This window comes from Dasypus novemcinctus, chromosome 7 (genome assembly GCF_030445035.2).
Source record: "Dasypus novemcinctus isolate mDasNov1 chromosome 7, mDasNov1.1.hap2, whole genome shotgun sequence".
NCBI classification, from domain to species: domain Eukaryota; kingdom Metazoa; phylum Chordata; class Mammalia; order Cingulata; family Dasypodidae; genus Dasypus; species Dasypus novemcinctus.
Genome location: NC_080679.1, coordinates 68778448 through 68799495, shown reverse-complemented (window position 1 = coordinate 68799495; position 21048 = coordinate 68778448). Strand labels below are relative to the sequence as shown.

The 21048-nt window shown below is 35.7% G+C and overlaps 1 protein-coding gene across 4 annotated transcripts in view; it reads right to left on the bottom strand.

Annotated features, from left to right (window-relative positions):
• Positions 1–21048, bottom strand: part of SESTD1 (SEC14 and spectrin domain containing 1) — a 129576-nt gene that overhangs the window by 93563 nt on the left and 14965 nt on the right. For all 4 annotated transcript variants that reach the window (XM_004476862.5, XM_012518960.4, XM_058300569.2 and 1 more), the window contains one exon: positions 717–796. In XM_004476862.5, coding sequence (XP_004476919.1) covers positions 717–771 — 55 coding nt within the window. In that variant the 5' untranslated portion in view covers positions 772–796. The remainder of the gene's footprint in view (positions 1–716; positions 797–21048) is intronic.

The window sequence follows — 21048 nt, the reverse complement described above, 5'->3', positions numbered from 1 at the left end:
GGCTTTGGGTTAATACCTGAAGGTAAATTCAAGCCTATGTAATAGATTTCACATAATAAAGAGTGAAAACAGTATAAAGGATATTTATAACTCCCCTAGGATACTGAAACTTTCCCAGAGGGAGATGGAAGATGAAAGCTAGGAGACAGGATATCATAAAAACTAATTGGGAAGAGATATGGCTCAAGCAGTTGAGTGCCTGCTTCCCACACGGGAGGTCCCAGATTTGGACCCAAGTACCTCCTAAAAACAAACAAACAAACAAAACAACTCAGGGGAGCTGATGAAGCTCAGTGGTTAAGTGCCAACTCCCCACATACAAGTTCCTGGTCAATCCCCAGATCTGGCATCTCAAAAAAAAGCACAGCAAAAAACTAATTACTCTGTGTATCAGAAACAATTACTTAGATACCAAGTTAGGCAATTTTTCTTGGCCTATATTAATTATTTTATCAGAAGTGAAACATCATGACATCTACATTCTAGAGGTCACTTTAGTCAAATTACAGGCCAGAAAATTTGCTTGACAAGTAGCAACAGTGATAAGAGTTGGCTTACACAGCTGCCAACTGTGAAAAAAGACATCTAAGAAATAAAATTTTACACAAAACCTTTACAGAAGACCAAAGTACATTTCTGTCAAACATATAAAAAAAGACAAGTTTGAAAAAGACAACATATAAAAGACTTCCAATTTTAAGAAGAAGAAAACATACCTGAAAGGAAGGCTAGTTTTTTCTTCAAAATCGGTAATATTACTGAGGCCTCCATTGTACTCCAGTAAAGGTCCTCACTTCTGAAATACAGAAAGTTAAATGTCAAGGTCAAAATTACATTATTCTAGAAAATATACAATTATGACTTAACCAAGATGTCTCACCCTCAGCACTACTAACATTTTGAGCCAGATACTTCCTTTTTGAAGGTAGTTGTCTTGTGCACTAGAGGATCATTAGCAGTATCCTTAGCCTGTATCCACTAGAGCCAACAGCAAACCCCCTTCTGGTTATGACAACCAAAATATCTCCAGACACTGCTGAATGTCCAATGGAGGGGAAAAAATCATCAACCCTATTTAAGAGCCAATGGCTTAATTTAGTAAATCCTAATTATCATAATTTAATAATCAAAACTATAAAACTCCTAGAAGAAAATAAAGGGAAATATATTCAAAGTTTTGTTTGGGCAATGGTTTCTAAGACTTCACACCAAAAGGCACAAGCAACAAAAGAAAATAATAAGGATTTTATATTTTCAAATATAAAAATAAGGATCATCAAAACAAGGATTTTATTTAAAAAAAAAAAGAAAAAAAAAAACCAAGCTACAGAATGGGAGAAAATATTTAGAAACCACATATCTGATGTTTAATATCTAGAATATATGGGTAACTCCTACAACATAACAAGAAGACAACCCAATTTTTTAAATGGGCAAAAGATTTGAGTAGATATTAATAAATGGCCAAAGCACATGGAAAGATGCTCAACATTGTTAGCCATTACAGAAATGCAAATTTAAAGCACAAAGAGATACCATTCCACACCCACTAAAATGACTACTATTAAAAAAAAGGAAAATAATGAGTGTTAGAGAGGATGTGGAAAAACAGTCATGCTTACTCATTGTTGGTAGGAATGTAAAATAGTATAGCCAGTGTGAAAAATAGTCTGGCAGTTCTTCAGAAAGCTAAGTATAGAATAAGCATATGCCCTGGCAATCCCATTTCTAGATATATACCCAAAAGAACTGACAGCAGGGACTTGAACAGACATTTGCATACGGAAGTTCATAGCAGGAATATTCACAATTGCCAAAAGATGAAAGCGACCAAAGTATCCATCAACGATGAATGTATAAGCAAAATGTATATACATACAATGGACAATTATTTGGCTGTAAAAAGAACGTAGCTCTGAATCATTCAACGAAATGGATGGACCTTGAAAACATCATGTTGAATTAAAGATCCCAAGCACAAAAAGACAAATACTGTATGATCTCATTGACATTAAATAATTAAAATAAGCAAGCTTATAGGGTAAGAAACTATAATGCAGACTACCAGGGGCCAAGGTGGGGGTAGGGAACTGAGAGTGAATGCTTAATTGATATAGAGTTTCCTGTTCAGAGTGTTGGAAAAGATTTGGTAATGGATGGTGGTGATGGTAGTATAATATTGTGAATGTAAATAATACCATTGAATTAAATACCTGAATGTGGTTAAAGAGAGAAATTTTAGGGTATATATATGTTACTAGAATAAATTAAAAAACAAACAAACATAGGACTCTACATAACAATGAACCTTAGTATAAACCATGGACTACAGTTAACAGTATAATTATAATCATATTGTTTCATCAACTGTCACTAAGACACCATACTAAGGCAAAATGTTAATAACAGGGAAAACTGCATGTGTGATTGGGCTATATGGGAACTCTGTAATTTCTACACGATTTTTCTATTAACCTACAACTTCTCTAATTAAAAAGAGTATATGGGGTCTCTGGCATGACAGTCACTCCAAGGATTGGCCAGACCAGTACATTACCAAAACAGAATTACAGGGAAAGCAGGACTTTTAAATCAAAACAAAACAAAATAATAAAAAATTCAATCATATTATCCTTCTACACTTAGTTTCAGGTCTGAAAGTGTAGTCTCCACCATATTTTAACCCCACCTCCACTGTCCATCTCATACCCACCCACCAGCACAAGACAGTGGCAGTTCCTTGGGCACCATGAAACAGTGCAAGCGTTCTCTAAGGAAAAAAATTTCCTGTGACTCTTTAGATGGTCGTACATTACTTACTCAGTAAAACTTACAATGACTCTATCCCAATTCAGGTACTGTGCTACTAGCTGGAGCTAAAAACCCAAATCATAGTCCTACCTTGCAAAAAATGTAGTCTTAAAAAAAAACCTCAGATGTTAAGAAAAAATTATAATTTTAACATTTGTCAGATAATGGTAAATTAAGCAGCACTAAATTTAAAATATAATTTTACTGCTTTTGTGTATACAATAGAAGATCACCACAATTTGCATCTGTCTACAAAGAAAGCAAGTTATTCAACTAAATATGATCTATTCCTTTCCAGTTTTATTCCTTGAATATTTGTTTGTACTTTGTTCATTCATAGTTGTTCTACATTAGTCATGGCTAACAGACATGTAGTAGGAAGTAAGAAGAAAAGCTTGTTTCTAGACCTATCAAGTTGTTATCCAGATATTTTAAAAACCCAAATAGCAGATTCACATCTAAGGTCCCAAGGTCCCTTCTATGATCAGCTTGCCAGAGAACTGATTTTAAAGCTTGATAATGATGACAATAAAAAAATTATGATAATTAGGATTTACTAAATGTTTACTACAAGCCATGTTTGTGGTAATGATTTTTTTTTAAGTCATTGTGGTAAAATTATTTATTTGTATTAACTTACATAATTGTCACAACATTACTATGGGTTCAGTGTTGTTATCTCCATTTACAGAAGATTTCAACTAAGGCTCAGAGAGGTTAAAAGTGCCCAACACCACACAGTTGGGGAAGGTGAGATTCACAGCCAGGTAACCTGATTCCAGAGCAAGGGTGCCTTCATATCACATTAAAGTTTAACACTAAAACAGCTGTGAAAATACCGGTGGCCATCTGGCCAATGATAAGATGTAGCTCTAGAGTGTACAGTTTATATATTCACAAATATATGTTACGTATGTGTCTACATATTTTATTCCAAGTGTGTGGCAACAAAAAATACCATGACAGCTAGTTCAGTTTGGTGCCACTGCTTTGATTCATGCTAAGACACCACTACTTTTGTCCATCACTGCTTCTGCACCATCAGTGCAAATGCCAAAAGTTAAAAAGAAAAATAATGCCTTAGAATTATTATGAAGACAGTTTTGACCCCATGGGCCCCCCTGAAAGCTAGCAACAGGAGAACTGCCTATCTAGGTGAAGTCAATGGGATGCCCCCACAAAGGAATTTCATCCTTGAGGCAGTGATACAGATATAGGGACAACTTATTTATGAAACAGAAGTGGCCTCCTAATCAGACTTCCTGTGGTACGAGCACAGTCAAGTTCTCAGCTGTCTTGGTCCTTTACTATTTTCTGAACCTCTTTCTCCATCCTTCTTATCAGTTCTGTGCACTTTACAACATCTTTCCAATACTCCTTTTTCTGTTTAAGTTCATTAAAGTAGGTTTCTCTTTTAATCAATGGAGAAACAATTAGTAACAAGACTCAACACTGCAATTTAGAATTTAGTAGGCCCTGTCTCCAATCATTTAGTCATTGTTTTAGGGTTCTCTAGAAAAACAAAATCAACAAGAGATATCTGTCAATACTATGTGATTCTATAAGAGTCTCTCACGCAGCTGTGGGGATGCACAAGTCCAGGTTTCACAGGCAGGCCGCAACCCGGGTCTGCAATGAAAGTCCAATGGAGGTTCTTGACGAGTTCTAGAAAATGTTGCCTGTCCAAAGACAAGCTGGGAAATTTTCAATGCTGGAATCACTTTCCCTTTTAAGGGATTCAAATGATTGGGTTAAGCATTATTCACTGCTGATGGCAATCTCCCTGACTGATGTAATTATATTCAGCCCTCTATGATTTACTACTGCAGTAACGTCAATGGTGACTAAAGTCCATAAACGTCCTTCTATTACAGTTAGCCCAGTGTTTGTGTGATCAAAGAACTGGGCACAATTACCTGGCTGAGTCGACACAACAGCCTAACCATCACAGTCATCATCCTCAATTTTTAAAATCTGATGCTTTTATTTGAATGAAAATTCCCCTTAATACATGGATGTTTTAAGACTTGCCAATTCTAAATAGCTTTTACTTATTTATTAAAACTCAAATAACCAGAAACCAGGAGACAGAAACAGCTAAAATCTTTCTAAAAGCAGAAAAAGAAAAAGAAATAAAGAAATGATACCTGCAGGTGATCCTCGAATTAAAATTTGTTATCCAAGTCAGGTTATTAGTTTTCTGCCAACAAGTGCTAAATTTTAATCATGTTCTCAATACATTTAAAGCAAAAAAAAAAAAAAAGGAAATGCTTTAAGTCTTTTATGATAGATTTACCTTGGCAAGCTATAACAAGAAGCAATCTTACATTTTATCACTGTCTCCTCAGATAGGTGTTTCATCCAAACTTTCCACTACTTTGCAGAACCACCTCAACATGGCAAAATACCAAAGTTTTCTGTTTCAATTGAAGAGCTTTTTTCTTTTTTAACAACATCTTGAAAGTGATAAGAAAGTAATTTAAAGTAGTGAGAAATACAGGCTTTTGGGTATATGAGCCAAGATCAAATGAAATGATAGATAAAATGTGATACAGTCAAGAGATGAAAACTAGTATGTTTAATCTTTATTTCTTATCCCCTCCTATAGTCTTTATCAATCTCTTTCATTGTAGTCACAAAAGAGATAGGTAACGAAAACTATGACTACTGTTCCACTAGTTTCAAATAAATTCAACCTTTCGAAGTTATTTTAGGTTTCTCAAGTCTTTAGTGCAGTCATAAAACACAAAAGCCTATCTTAATATTTTGTAGAATAGTTAAATCTAGTAAAATAGCCCATGTAGGATCATATAAGAAACAGACAAAATAATGGGAAATCTTACAAAATCTTATAAAAAAACAATCAACACCATCAACCAACTCATGTCCTCCAATACAACAGATGCAAATTATTTTTCACAAGAGGCTGATTCAAGCTAAATCTATAAATATATTCACATATTATATATATGAAGCAAAACTCCAATTTTTGCAGTTTTATTTAAGATTATATTCTCAAATAAGGAATGAAGCCAAAGACAGTGAAAGTGTCCATTTACCTGATATGAAATAATGAAAAGTGGCAAGGAAATGCATTTAAAAAAAAAAAGAACAATTTGTCAAGTACAACAGGATAAGATATGGAAGAGTTCACAATATGCTTAACAAAAAAGATTATATAAGAAGTACACACCACTGCACTTGTCACATTTCATATATGACCATTTAAAATAGGACCTATTTTTAAGACAGTTTATTAAATAGAAAAGAAGCAGAAAGCCAGAGTTTATAGCAGATGAGGTACCTTCAAGACTGATGAACACAAAGAAGAATGTGCAACCATGACTGCATATTACCTTCAATCAAAGGTAAGAAGGACCAGAATAAATTAATATCATTCCTAGATTCAAAATAAATCCTACCTAAAACAGAGTTGCCTTACCAGAGTTAAGGATGATGAGTTATGAGAACTACAAATAAAAGGAGACTAGGTTTCAACTAATATGTGTATCCATCTTGAGTGTCTTGTCTCCCTAAGGGCAGAGACCAAATCTTATTTGTTTTTGTATTTATTAACTCATTCACTCATTCAGCAAATCTTTAATAAGCATCTACTAGGTTGAGGCAAGACAAGAGGCTGGGCAAACATGGTATTCAAAAAAAATCTTATAAATTAATGGATAAATAAATGAACATATGTAACAAATAGTAAAGCAAAACACTTATTGTATATTCCTAACGTCAACACAACTGCCTAACTGCCAACACCTTGAAATGTACTCATAGGATTCATGTGTGCATAGTTTTCTTTCAAAGCAGCTCCTGGGAGAGTATTCTACTGGGATAACCTCCTACAGGTCCCATTAGCAGCTCCGTTGGTTTCTAGATGCTGGAGAAAGGCAGGTTGGTGATGGTATTAAGGATGGATGCTATCATTAGGCAGCCATTAGAGGGCAGCAGAGGATATGTCGAGAAGCAGGAAAAGAGACTTTCAGGTCTTTTAATCATAACTGGGAAAATTACACTTCATAAGAGATTGCAATTGATAACATGAGTGGGTACACTGGAACTCCACTCTCAATAAACATATATCAACCAGTTTATTTGGAAATTTCAGTTAGAATCTGCAAAGAGCATTTTTTAACAACCAGTAAAATCCCGGTAGGACAACCTAAGACTAAATTATCTTTAATAAGTTTACATCATGTAGAAACATAAATGGCAATGAACAAAAATCAGAATGCAGGCTCCTTAGCCACTGTCCTGAAGTTCAGAATATAAATGCCTTCAATTGTTATCAGTTAAATAAGAGCAATCTTCGAGATGAAAACAAATTTAAGCACACAGTAAGGTACACTAACCTAGCTCAGTTCACTGCTCCACATATACACATATAAATTAAAGCAGGAATAAACATTACTCAACTTTAGGATAATACATCAGTGAAGGAGATAATCAAGTGAAAATTTATGGACTTACTATATTATTGCAAAGGCCTGTTGTGATGGTTTGAAGCTTATGGACCCTAGAAAAATATGCTCTTTTAATCCATTCCTGTGAGAGTAAACTTATTTTAAGTAGGGCCTTTTGATTTTGATTTGGTTACTTCAGTTAAGGCATGTGCCTGCGTGGGTCTCAGTCCTTTTTTTGGAGTCCTTTATAAATGGGATGAATACAGATAAAGAAGAGAAAGTCACAGAAGCAAGAAGCTGAAACAATGAAAACCAGAGGAGAAGACAGAGACAAGACGCAGCCATGTGCCTTGCCATTTAATAGAGGAGTTCAGGATTGGCAGCAGCCTTTGGAAAGAAAGCATCACTTGATGATGCCTAGCTTTGGACATTTTCTCAGTCTGAGAACTTTAAGTTTGTAAGCTAATATATTGCCGTTGTAAAAGTCAACCCATTTCTGATATATTGCTTTAGGCAGCCTAGCAAACTGGGACACCTGTATATGATTATTAATCTGGTTTTACAACAATATTGCCAGCTATAAATAATCCTTTTGGTTGGATTTAAATGAAATGAAAATGATAAGAGAAAGGCTAACTTCAGCCACAATATAGATGTATCCAAAAGTTTAGCTCCTCTAAATAGAGTTGAAAGCTAAAATATTTACACATAATGCCATTTTTACAGCATGGATCATATCTCATTTATTCAGGGAGGAAGAGAGAAGGAAAAGGAGAAAGAAAGTGATAAAGAAGTTTTAATTTTTCTACAAAAATATCAATAATCTAGCTTGAAAGACTAGAATTTTATTTTAACAAGCAGTGGGTCATTAAAAGTCCTACACTGCATTTAAACTTAAAGTCAAAAGCCTACTACTAATGGTAACAATAACCCACCACTTAAACACCCTGTTCAAAAATTACACTATAAGCAGCTACCTCTAGACCGCCCTCTTTGTCCTACTCCTCCTCTAAAGGAGCCTCTCTGACACCAATAGCTACAAAGTCAGAAGCAAAGGGAAAGGAAATCAGTTTCTTAAGGGCTCCCTCAACCCTCTGGATCAAACTCCTACAGGCTGCAAACCTCCATTTTTGAAGGTGCAGCTTCAAAACTTCCTTAGTTATATGAAGTTTTCAAATCTTTGGCTCTTCTTGTTTATGTTAATTTACTCCTGAGTCTTTATGGCTTGGGAAAGCAGGGCAACAAGAGGAAAAAGGGGCATTGCGGGAGAGAAACAAATCACACTGGTGGAATTCCAAGAGGATAAAGATATTCCTGGCACCCACAGCTGTAGAACATCCCGTGGCCAGAGCCTCATTATTTCCTGCTAGAACCTTCTGAGATGAACTCGCCACCTGCGTGGCTTCTGCACCTTGAATCTTGTGTTGAGCACCAGCAGAATGGATCACTTTCTTCTCCAGGGCTTGTATTGTGTTCACTGAGGTGAGCTGGCTCATGAGGTCTCCATCCATAAACAGGAAGAGACAGATCCAGCCACAATTATTTTACAAATCCACTCATCAAATTTCTAGATCCCTCTTCACTTGGTGCAGGCGTCTCCTATCCTCCTTTATATTTTAGAATTTCTGAGTCATCACCAAATCTCTTCTCCCTGACCTTCCACCTAGCAAGAAATGTTCTTCCTCTGTCCTAAGCAAAGATGTACCTTCTGTTGACCTGAACTCAGATCAAATCCAATATTCCAGACACACAATATTCTAATATTATAGGGTTGCAAATTCCAAATAGTTGGCATGTAAATTAATTTTTAGTATCCAATTGTTTATATGTTGGAGACCACACACACACAAAAGAGTACTCTTTTTCAAATGAAATAATACATGTATGACATAATTGAGATTTTGACAGTTTTTGTTTATATAATGTAAATATTTAATACATACTAAACATTGTACTGGGCAAAAAGTAAAAAAAAATTTTTTTTAAGTTAAAACTGGAAAGATAGAAAACAGCTCAAAAAACTGGAAACTAATATAGCATCACTGAAGCAGAAAGATGCCAAGGGAATACATGAAAGAGTTACTTTCCATCATTTAAAAAAACAAGTCCATCATTTAAAAAAACAAGTCCCATTTAAAAAAACAATGTACACTGAAGGCATTCTGGCGGTAAAACTTTCAACCCAACACTGTACATACTACAAAGGCTTTAACTTGTTCTATAACTAAAATGTCATTTCACTATCACGGGAAATAAAGTAATATAAGATACATACGAAAACTCAATATTATTTCTAGACCAACCACCTCTTTCATCCTTCATAAGGACTGCTAGCAATGTAAGCTTTATTTTCCAAGCAAAGACCTCCCATTAAAAACCTGTCTACCATGGGGTTCTGTTTCACAAGGTTGCTCTCCCTCTCCCTAAAAGGCAGTTCAGTGTAGTGGTACCCAGCATGGCCTGGGAGCCAGGGAATGACTGAGGAGAGACTCTTATTAACTAGGTAGTTTTAGCATTTCTTTTATGAGCATAATAACTGAACCTAACTCACAGACTGAGGATTGAGTGAGCTAAAGATTGTACAGTGTTCCATGTACTCCCATAATGTAAGCACTCAAGAAATGTTATCTATTAATGGCTAAATTTTCCTTCCTCCACTAATTACTACCACTAATTCTCCACTGAGACCACAGCCAAACATTCCCACTAAGGCCTCTTGATCCAAAAGGCTATAAATAAAAACAGTTGCAACCTCATTATAAATAAAACAATACTTAACATAGACTGGCACTTTTTATGTTCTAAGATTATACTATTTCATTTAATCCTCAGAACCATCACATACAATTATACAATTCATTTTGGGGAGATGGAAATGTTTTAACATCAGACTGAGGTGATGGCTGCACAGCTCTGTAAATACACTAAAAATCACTGAATTAGTACAATTAAACCACATGAATTTTATGGTATATCAATTATGCCTCAATAAAGTTGTCAAAAATAAACAAACAAGAGTTTGCCAGCTTTTTATATCAGGAAAATCAGGTTAAACATTACATGCACTTAAAGTACTTAAAAAAAAAAACCTCAAAATATGTAAGTGATATATTCCAAAAAGTCTATAAAATGAACTGCATATGTTGAGAGAAATTTATAAGTCTGACTTTAACTATAATTAGAACATACTGCTATGAAAGAACTTCAGGTGCAAAAACAAATTTCTTGTCAACATTGCACATTTTGGATAGAGTAACAATAAAAAGAGATTAAATGGAGAGAAGAAAGAGGAGTGTAAGTGTTGATACTACTTTTCTGTCTCTAGATTGCCCACATTCAATATTACTCTAAATCTAAGTAAACTGGTACTGCAGAAGAAACTTAGATTAGGTTTTTATTCTTAACCTAAACTAGAATTATAAATTAGGGTCTTATCTCTTAGGGTACCTCAAAATTTTCACACCAACACATAAAATTCATCCAAGATTTCATTAAAGATTAAAAGTTTATGCCTACAATAAACATTTACATATTATGGCTTGTGAACAGTAGTGGCTGGTCAAAAGTCCAAGCAGATACTTAGGTGAAGAGTCAGTAAGTGTCATATTGTATGATCCAGAAAACAGATTCCAAAGATACTGGAAATGAGACTAGTATATATTAACATTTAGCATGTTCCAAATTTTAAAAATCATTTTACCTATATATTCAGTAAAGCCAAAAAAGTTATTTTTGACATCTAAAGTAAGTGTTCACTCAGTTATTTAAATGTATCCCCTTGTTTGCCTATGACAACACCTGGCACATGACTAAAGCACAATGAATATTCGTTGAATAAACTTCCTTCTTACTATCCTGCCAACTTTCTCATTTAGGTGCCATGGGGCAAAATAATTAGGAAGCAGGAGAAAAAGTAAAGGAAAAACAAGCTTAGACTAATTTAAACTTGAGAAAGCACTATGAATAGTATATTTATTTAGTACATTATGTAGTTCAGGGACCTTTACTGAAACACCTTGGGACCTAGCCCATTAGCACCATGAGTTAAGAAATGCTTTTTATAAAGCCTTCTTTACACTGTGCCAACTCTAACTTTTGGCTTTTCGAAATGGCTTGACTTTACCACCTCTATATCATGAGTATTTTTTGCACATTTCAAAACACTTGAAGAAAGGCCCTACTGAGCATGAAAATTTTTCTGTTTTCTGAAATTGCACCTTAACATTAAAATAGTCCCATCTCACTTTCTCACTTAATAGCTATACTTTCCAGTTCCTAGTTCTTCCTTCTTGATATATCTGGATGACTACTTACTCTGCCACCTCGTCTAACAAATTATACAATCTATAAGATCCACAAAAAAACCACAGAAGATATTTTGGGATTACTCAAATTGCCATGCAATTTATATGGAGCATGTTAGACACGGAATATGCTGAGTGTGTGTGGGTGTGTGCTGGAGATAAAGAGTGCCCCAACACTTCCTGGCCTGAACAGCAAGCATACCTGTAACCGCAATTACACATCCTTGGCAGTTACCTCTCCTTTTTAACAAAGATATCCATGCATGTAATGTGATAGCTGAGAAGAGTCATTCTAGGGCATGTGAAATATACAGGACCATGCATGGAATAAGCCCTGTCCTTGATGAAGGAAAAGGATGTACTCCCAAGGACTCATTCTACATCAGGAAAGCACATAGGATTCATCTACCAGTCTGCCGGGAGTACAAACTGAAAGTGTGAAGGACTATGATGCTTACTCTAGGCTCAGTAAGGGAAACCTACCAACTGGAATAAAGCTTTATAACTTCTGGGTTAGGCAAAGTCTTGGTAGTCATGTAAATCCAAATCCCTCAACACATTCTTCAAACACTAGGCAGATTATCCAGAAGAACAAATAAAACCATGATAATCCCACACTTTCAATATAATTGTAAAACAGATTACTGACTTCAAATTACCTGTAAATAGAAAACACAAACCCCACTTCCAGTGGAGATCTTTCCACAGCTCTTCTTCCCCTAATCTATTACAGAGAAAAAGCACAAGTAGATCTAGGGAAAGAAAAACTGCACAGAAGAAAGGAGAACAGAGAGTCCCCAACTGTACTAAAATCACCCACAGAAAAAGAAAGCCCATCCTAAGTGAGAAAATACTGAACAAGACTCCTTGGTAGGTCACTGAAAACTATAGGGAAAGGACTTAAAAGTGCACATAGGACTTGAAAAGACAATCTTGAAAAGGCTACAAAGGAAAAGATGGATAAAAAGAAAGATGTATTTTTTGGAAATTAGATGATGATAGAAATAGAAACTAAAAGAGAAATTTAAGATCCTATGGGAACAAAATAATAATAATTTAGAGATGCAGTCCTTTCCCCCACAAGGAGAAAAAAGCCATCAAGCAAAGAAACCATACTTAGCTATCCTGACAGAGGAGAGCACTCTTGAATTAGTAATATCAGAAGACTCCCTGAAACACTAGCCTTGTTCACAGAAATGCAGAGGCATAAGCATTCCTCAACTATATAAAACTGCAATTTAAAAAAATTAAAGCAGAACAATTAGGCTGATGAAAAGTACTCAAAAAAAAAAAAAGAATACAAAAACAGAAACTACCCAACAAATCAGAAGATAATTTTAATAACCATTCCAAACGGAATTAGACAGGAATATGAAAGCATTTGGAAATATGAAAAAAAAACACCTTGAAACAGAAATTTAAATTTAAGAACAGAATAGACAAAATCAAAAAAGAAATTAAAGGTGATTGAACTTAGGAAAGAAAGAGAATAAAAAGATAAAATCATATCAGAATTTGAAGACTAAAGTACAAGGTATCAAGAATGGATTAAACTGAAAACATTAGAAGGTATTAAAGGGAGAAAAAAAAAAAAAGGAAAAGACCCAAGAGAATGAAGATAAGATAAAGAAGAAGAAAAATCTGAGAAAAAAACTGCTGAAATGGAAGCAAGACAAAAAAGACATAATTATGAATAACTGGAACTCCTGAAGAAGGAAAACAAAACAATGGAATACAACTCATATTTAAAACTATACTCCAAGGAAACTTTACAGAAATAAAAGAGGACCCAAGTGTACATAGTAAATGGATCCATCAGGTACCAGGGAAAGTTGATCTATGGCAATCAACTATCAATCAACTATAAGACATATCCCCAGTAAAACTATTGAACTTTAAAAATAAAGGGTAAAGGGAAGCAGCTGTGGCTCAATCAGTTGGGCTCCTGTCTACCATATGGGAGGCCCTGGGTTCGCATCCCAGAGCCTCCTTGTGAAGGCAAGCTCGCCCGTACGGAGAGCCACCTGGCTCGCAAACACCACGGACAGCCGACTCAGCAAGGTACCGCAACAAAAAAGGGAGACAAGCAACAACGCAGAAGAGCATGCAGCAAACAGACACAGAGAGCAGACAGCAAACAAGCCGCAAGGGTGAGCGGGAAAATTTAAAAAAAATACAGACACAGAAGAATGCACAGCGAATGGACATAGAGAGCAACAGCATGCAAAAAGCTTCAATAAATAAAATAAAGGGGGAAAAATCTATCAGGAACTCAAAAAAAAGACAACAACATAACTTACAAGGGCAAAAAAATTAAGACTGGCATAAGAGTTTTCAAAAGCAACAAATAAAATAAAGCTACATTATAAGTAAGGTAATGGAGTGTGAATCTAGGACTTTATTTTTAGTCAAGGTGACCTTTCAGCATTAAAAAAAATTTTTTAATGAAAATACACAAGAACACATAGAAATATAAGCTCTTTTTAGAAATTCACTAAAAACCGAACTACATCTAACCAACTGGTAATTTAGAAATGTCAACAAAGGACCTGAGAGATTGAACATATTTAACAATAGATCTAAGACTAAAATAATGTTGCAGTTAAGGATGAAGGACAAAGCATATATGAAGTGAGCTTTAAGACTGAAGAGTGTTTTGTGTACTCCCAGAATATAAGCACTCAATGAATGGCATCTACTAATGGGTGAATTTTCCTTTCTCCTCTAATTACTACCACTGATTCACTACCACTGATTCTCCACTGAGACCACAGCCAAAACAAAACATCTGCACACCAATGTTCATAAGCAGCATTATTCACAACTGCCAAAAGATGGAAACAACCCAGGTGTCCATCAAATGATGAATGAATAAACTGTGGCATATACACACGACGGAATATTATTCAGCTGTAAGAAAAAATTAATTCGGGAAACATACGACGATGTGGATGAACCTGGAGGACATTATGTTGATCAAAGCAAGCCAGGCACAAAAGGACATACACTGCATGATTTTGCTATTATGAACTAAATACGAGCAAACTGATGGAGTTAATAGCTAGAATATAAATCACCAGAGAAAAGAATGAGGTTAGAGACTGGAAAGCTGTGGTTTAATCAGTGCAGAATTGGTAAAAAGTTGTTCAGAAATGTTTGGAAATTAATAGAAATGATGAAAGCACATCATGGGATTTTATAATTAGTAGTACTAACATATGGGTATGATTGGTTTTTGTTGTTTTTTCGGGGGGGGGGGGTGGATAATGAAAATGCTCTAATATTGACTGAAGTGATATACATGCAGCTCAGTGATTATACCAAATGCCATTATTGTACACTTTAGATAAACTGTATGCTTTACGATTAAAAAAAAAAAGAAAAAAAGTAGGGTGGGTTGGGGGAAAAATACACCAAAAGTAAGATACGGACTATAGCTAGTAGTAATACTTTGACTATGCTCTTTTGTAATTTGTAAAAAATGTTTCACAAAAATGCAAGGTACTTGATTTGTGGTGGGGTGATATATGGGAGCCCTGTACGATGTTAGGAATGTTTGCTTTTTAAGTTCACTTTTACTATACACTTATTTTTTTTATGTAGGTTCATGCATGAATGATATACTTCAATAAAAAATTTTTTAAATAAAAAAAAAATGATATGTTCCCAGAGATCAGGGACTAAGCCAATTTTATCTACCATCTTATGTCAGTTCCTTGTCTACGAGCGCCAAGTACAGTGTCTGGGACATAGCAGGAAGTCAATGAATATAAGATGAATTGCTGAGTTAGTTTTGATTTCAGCAGCTAATTTCTATAAGGATTTAGTTTATTTTCTTTGGGAATAAGAGATGTGATTATTTTCCAGAATAAGCACTGGTGATTAACCAGATGTGTGCCAAATATGGCAACAGGCCTTTTTTCAGGAATATATAAAATAACTTCAATATCCCCTCTCCCCTCAATGTTTCAGAGTACAGAGACTTTCCTTTTTCCTGCTCACTAGAGACAAGAGCCCATCAGAGTTAGCACCTTTATCTCCTGCCATTTGAGGGGAGATACAACCATGGCATACAAATTTTAAAATGAAATATGTAATCTAAGTATCTTTAAAAAAAGAAAAGGAAAAAAAAAAATAAATAAATGATACTAAGCCCTTCTCTCCCAGACAATTTTCTCATCATCTTTATTAAAACTTAATACAAATCATCAGCTTTTTCAGTCACGTCAGTTTCTTAATAAATACTTATAAATTACTAATTGTCAAGAAAAGAATGTATCTTTTTACAATTCTTTCTGAAATCTTTCTTATACAAGTCATATATAAGTAAATGAACTGATTATGTGTCCCTAAAATGAACTAGAACATCTAATTTCTTCTTCCTCAGGGAAAAGGCTTTGCTGTCACAAAAGTTAATTGAATTCTTATCTTTGATCCTATTAGTTAGAGAAAATCTAACTTTTCCACTGACCTCTTTTCTCCTTTCTTTTTTTTTCTCTCCTCTTACTTGCCCTTCTTTCCTTTGCCCTAACGCTTCTATTATTTGAAACTAAAGTCATGTCAGCCACTTCAATTAAATATATTATTACTTAGATGTCAAATGTCTACACCAATAAGCCGTCCAAGTGTCTGATTTCTGTGCTGTAATAGCAAACTCATGTTAATAACTAGTTGAGGGAAACGGACTTTGGCCCAGTGGTTAGGGCGTCCGTCTACCATATGGGAGGTCCGCGGTTCAAACCCCGGGCCTCCTTGATCCGTGTGGAGCGGGCCATGAGCAGCACTGATGCGCGCAAGGAGTGCCGTGCCACGCAAGGGTGTCCCCCGCGTGGGGGAGCCCCATGCGCAAGGAGTGCGCCTGTGAGGAGAGCCGCCCAGCGTGAAAAGAAAGAGCAGCCTGCCCAGGAATGGCGCCGCCCACACTTCCCGTGCCACTGACGACAACAGAAGCGGACAAAGAAACAAGACGCAGCAAATAGACACCAAGAACAGACAACCAGGGGAGGGGGGGAAATTAAATAAATAAATAAATCTTAAAAAAATAATAATAATAACTAGTTGAGACATTTATCTTCTTACTGTGTACACTGTTTTGACAGAAAAATATATATCCAAAGTCAGACTGAAACTATTAATAAAAAACCTACACTTTAAGAAGCTGTACTCTGTGCTGTTCACACAAGTACCTTTAACAAGCAAAATCAATAAAGAATTTTAAAAATTAATCTTTGAAAGAATATTGAGCCTCATAATCTTCAAATTGACTAGAGAAATAAAATTATCTCATAAAATGTTGTCTTCTCTTAGCAAACCAGGTCTTATTTCATATAATACTTTATATCACAATCACATGGCTAAGTCTTTTGCAGGATGTACAATAGGGTTTAAAAAAAAAAAGAATTCTGCTAAAATAAAACTTTTGAAAGACCAAGTTCAAAACTGCACAGCTGAAAGCATTCAAAGACAGAACTTTAAAACTGACCAAAATCACGGATGTGTTCGCTTATATTTTATGATATTCTGATTCTAGACCAGTAGTTCTCAGCCCAGCTACATACATATTAGTATCACTTGAGGAGCTTTTAAAGACTATCAGGAAAGTGGAGGTGGCTCAAGTTTTAAGGACTACCATATGGGAGCACCCAGTTTCGATCCCTGGGGTCTCCTGGTAAAAAAGAAGAGAAAGCTTGCCTGTACAGCGAGCTCGGTGCCCGCGTGGTGAGCCAAGTGCCCACGCTGTGAGCCAAGTACCCGCGTGGCGAGCTGAGTGTCCGTGCGAGTGCCTGCATGGGAAGACAAGTGCCTGCATGGTGAGCCAGTGCCCTTGAAAGTGCCCCACATAGGAAGATGACGACACAACAAAAGAAAGACGAAGGGAAGAGTCAAGGCGAAGCACAGCAGAGACCTGAGGTGGTGCAACTGACAGTGAACCTCTCTCCACATCAGCGGTACCCAGGATCGAAACCCGGTGAATCTTAGAGGAGAAAGATGAGAAGACAAAAAGAGAAATAGATACAGAAGATCACACAGCAAATAGACAAAGACAGCAAACAGCAGGGTGGGGGAGGGGAAAAAAAGAATGTCAATGCCATACCCCCACTCTAGACTGACTAATGGAATCAGAATTTCTACGGTTTGGACCTGGGTATAGGTACTATTTCAAAGCTCTCCAGTTAACAACCATGTGCACCTAGAATTCCAAACTCCTGGCCAGGCCTTTATAATTATTAATATGGACAAAAATATTAAGATATAATCATTTAGCACTAATACACTTTATTCTTAAAGCCTGGTCATTCAATAAAATGTAAATCTTTAAATTATCTAAATATTCCAATGTTTATTATTCAAAGAAAAGTAGGCCCTCCAAAATCTTTTGATGATACAGATGTTTTAATAAACTAAAATTATGATATTTATCCTAACCACTTTAGAAGGCATATGAAGCTTAGTACATACAGCGCATATTATTTTGACATTCAAATCCTTCAAAACAATTGATAATGCATTTAAACACCTAACAGCTTACAAGTTACAAGATAATGGGAAATATACATGCACAATGAAGGACTGGGATAGGGGCATTTCAGGCAGAACAAATGATCAAGACCATGGTAGTGATAGCAGAAGTATAGAATGAATACAGAACAGAGGAGGAATTTCAGTATATTGGTGTTAGACAAACTGAAATAGTTGAAAATGGGTAGAAAATCTAAAGTTGTGGATAGACAGAAAAGGGATATGAATGAAAGGCTAGAAGCTTAGATATTACTCTACAATGAAGAGTCACTGTAGGCTCTTTATTATTTCTTTCTTTATTTTTAGGAGGTACCGGGCATTAACTCAGAACTAATACATGAGATGCAGGCACTCAACCACTGAGCTATACCCATTCCCCACTGTAGGCTTTTAAAAAAGGAGTGACATTGCAATCCTCTTTCAGGAAGATGGAGTAGACATAATTCTCCCTATTCTCACCATTTAGTACAACTGAATACCGTAGATATAATACATAAATCAAACATAAGACTCTGAAAAGTAGAGGGAAAGAAGACAGACTAGCTAGGGAAATCTGAACCCAAGGAACAACACAGTGGAGAGTTCCCTGGGTTTTCATTTTGCCTCATGTATCTCAGACAAGAAACTGAAAAGCAACCCTAGTAACAAGAGGTTAACACACATCAAAAAAAAAATTCCCAACAAAAAGCCAGCTCTCTCGAGACAAAGACCTAAGGAGTTGCCTAGAAAAGCAGAAACCTTTAGACAATAACTGCTCTACTCTAGTCAAATATCATTGAAAAACATGTGGCCCCACCCATACCAAAAGAGGCATAGTGGGGGAACCTAGACTTCTACCTTCACAAGATTGCAACATGGTACCCCAACACTCCCAGGAGGGTGGCATCAGAGAAGGCCTAGAAGGGAGCCAAGATTTTCATCCCCTTCAGCTGGTAACAAGCTCCCAACACCCCTGCACCTCTGACTCTCACAATGAGACTGAAGACCATGTGGGCAGCTGTTGGAACTACCTATGATTTAAACTAGCCAGGATAAAAATGCTCTGACATGTAATTATGAACATGCTTGAAACAAATGAAAAAAAACAGAAAATATCAGGAAATAAAAAGTCTCAGCAAAGAAAAAAAAGATATGAAGAAGAACCAAATGGGGATTTTAGAAATAAAAATCACAATAGCCAAATTAAAGCTCAGAGGATGGGCTCGAAAGTAGAAAGATGGGGGACAGAGCAAAGAATCGATGAGCTAAAAATTAGAAGATTAGAAATTACCAATTCTTAATTAAAAGAAAATGGACTAAAAACGAATGAACAAATCTTCAGGGACTTGTGAGACTATAAGAGATGCAACTTTCATATTACTGGACTCCTAGAAGAAGAGGAGAAAGAGGGTGGCCTGAAAAAGGAATAGTAACTAAAAGCTTCCCCAAAACTTGGCAAGAGATAAATCTACAGATTCAAGTAGCTGAATGAACTCTAAATAATGTAAAGACCAAAAAAAAAAATCCATCCCAAGATACCTCATAATTAAACTTCTGAAAATTAAAGACAAAGCAATCAGAAAAGAAAAAAGAAAAGAAAAGAAAAGAAAAGAAAAGAAAAGAAAAGAAAAGAAAAGAAAAGAAAAGAAAAGAAAAGAAACCTTACCTATAGGGGAAAAGTCATTCTAAATGCTAGGGAAATTCTCAACAGGAACCATGGATGCCAGAAAAAAGTAGAAAAATATTTTTTAATGCCAAGAAAAAGAGACTGCCAGTCAGGAATCTTATTAAGGACTCAGCAAAAATGTCCTTCAGACATGAGGAGGAAATCAAGACAGCCTTAGATAAAAGAAAACTAAAAGAATTTGTCACCAGCAGACATACATTAAAAGAATAGTTAAAGGAAGTTCTCCAAACAAAAAGAAAATGATAAAAGAAGGAACCTTGGTATATCAGAGAGAAAAAAACAAACATGGTGAGCAAATATTTGAGCAAATCCAAAAGGCTTTCCTTCTCTTTAGTTTTCCAAATATGCTTAACAGTTGAAGCAAAAATTATAATACTGTCTGAAGTTGTTATAAATGTATGCACAGAAATATTTTAAGACAATTATAAATAGGAGAGAGTAAAGGGACATTAAGGAAGATAAGGTTCCTACTCTGTACTCGAACTGGTAAAATGATAGCAGTTGACTGTAAAAAGTTATATACATATAATACCTAGAGCAATCACCATAAAAGATATACAAAAAGATACACTCAAAAACATTAAATAAAAATAGGATCTTTTAAAATGCACAATGACTCATAGGAAGGCAGGAAAAAGAAAAAAAATGAAAAAGACAAAAACAGAGAAGAATAAATAAAATGGAAGACTTAAACCCTAGCATATCAATAATTGCATTTAACATAAATGGTCTAAATACACTAGGTAAAATACTGATTGGCAGAGTGGATTAAAAAACATGGCCCAACTTCCAACAGTCAGGTTGAAAGTAAAGATATGGAAAAAGAAACATCACAAAAGCAATCAAATGAAAGCAGGAGTGGCTATATTAATTTCAGCTACAACAGACTTCAGACCAAAGAAAATATATGAGACACACACTGGCACAACTAAAAGTAGAAATAGGCATCTCTACAACAACACTTGGAGACTTTAATACACCATTCTCAGCACTGGAGAGAACATCTGGACAGAGGATAACTAAGGAAACAAAGCTTAAATAATATAGGTGAACTAGACCTAACAGACATTTATAGAGCATTATACCCCAAAACAGCAGAACATACTTTCCTTCATTCAGCACTTTCTTATCTTTCCCTCCACTCCAACCAGTTCTCATGTTCCAGAGTTCTTGTGGCCTCCAGCCTGCAGGGGTAAAGGTACTATGAATGTGGGGCAGGGAAAGGGGTATATAACACATGGGTGGCTAGGATGAGCTCAGAGACTCCCAAACATGAAACTCAAACTCAGATAACCACACACCCCAGTCCACCATCCAGCTGATTAAAGAAAGATTC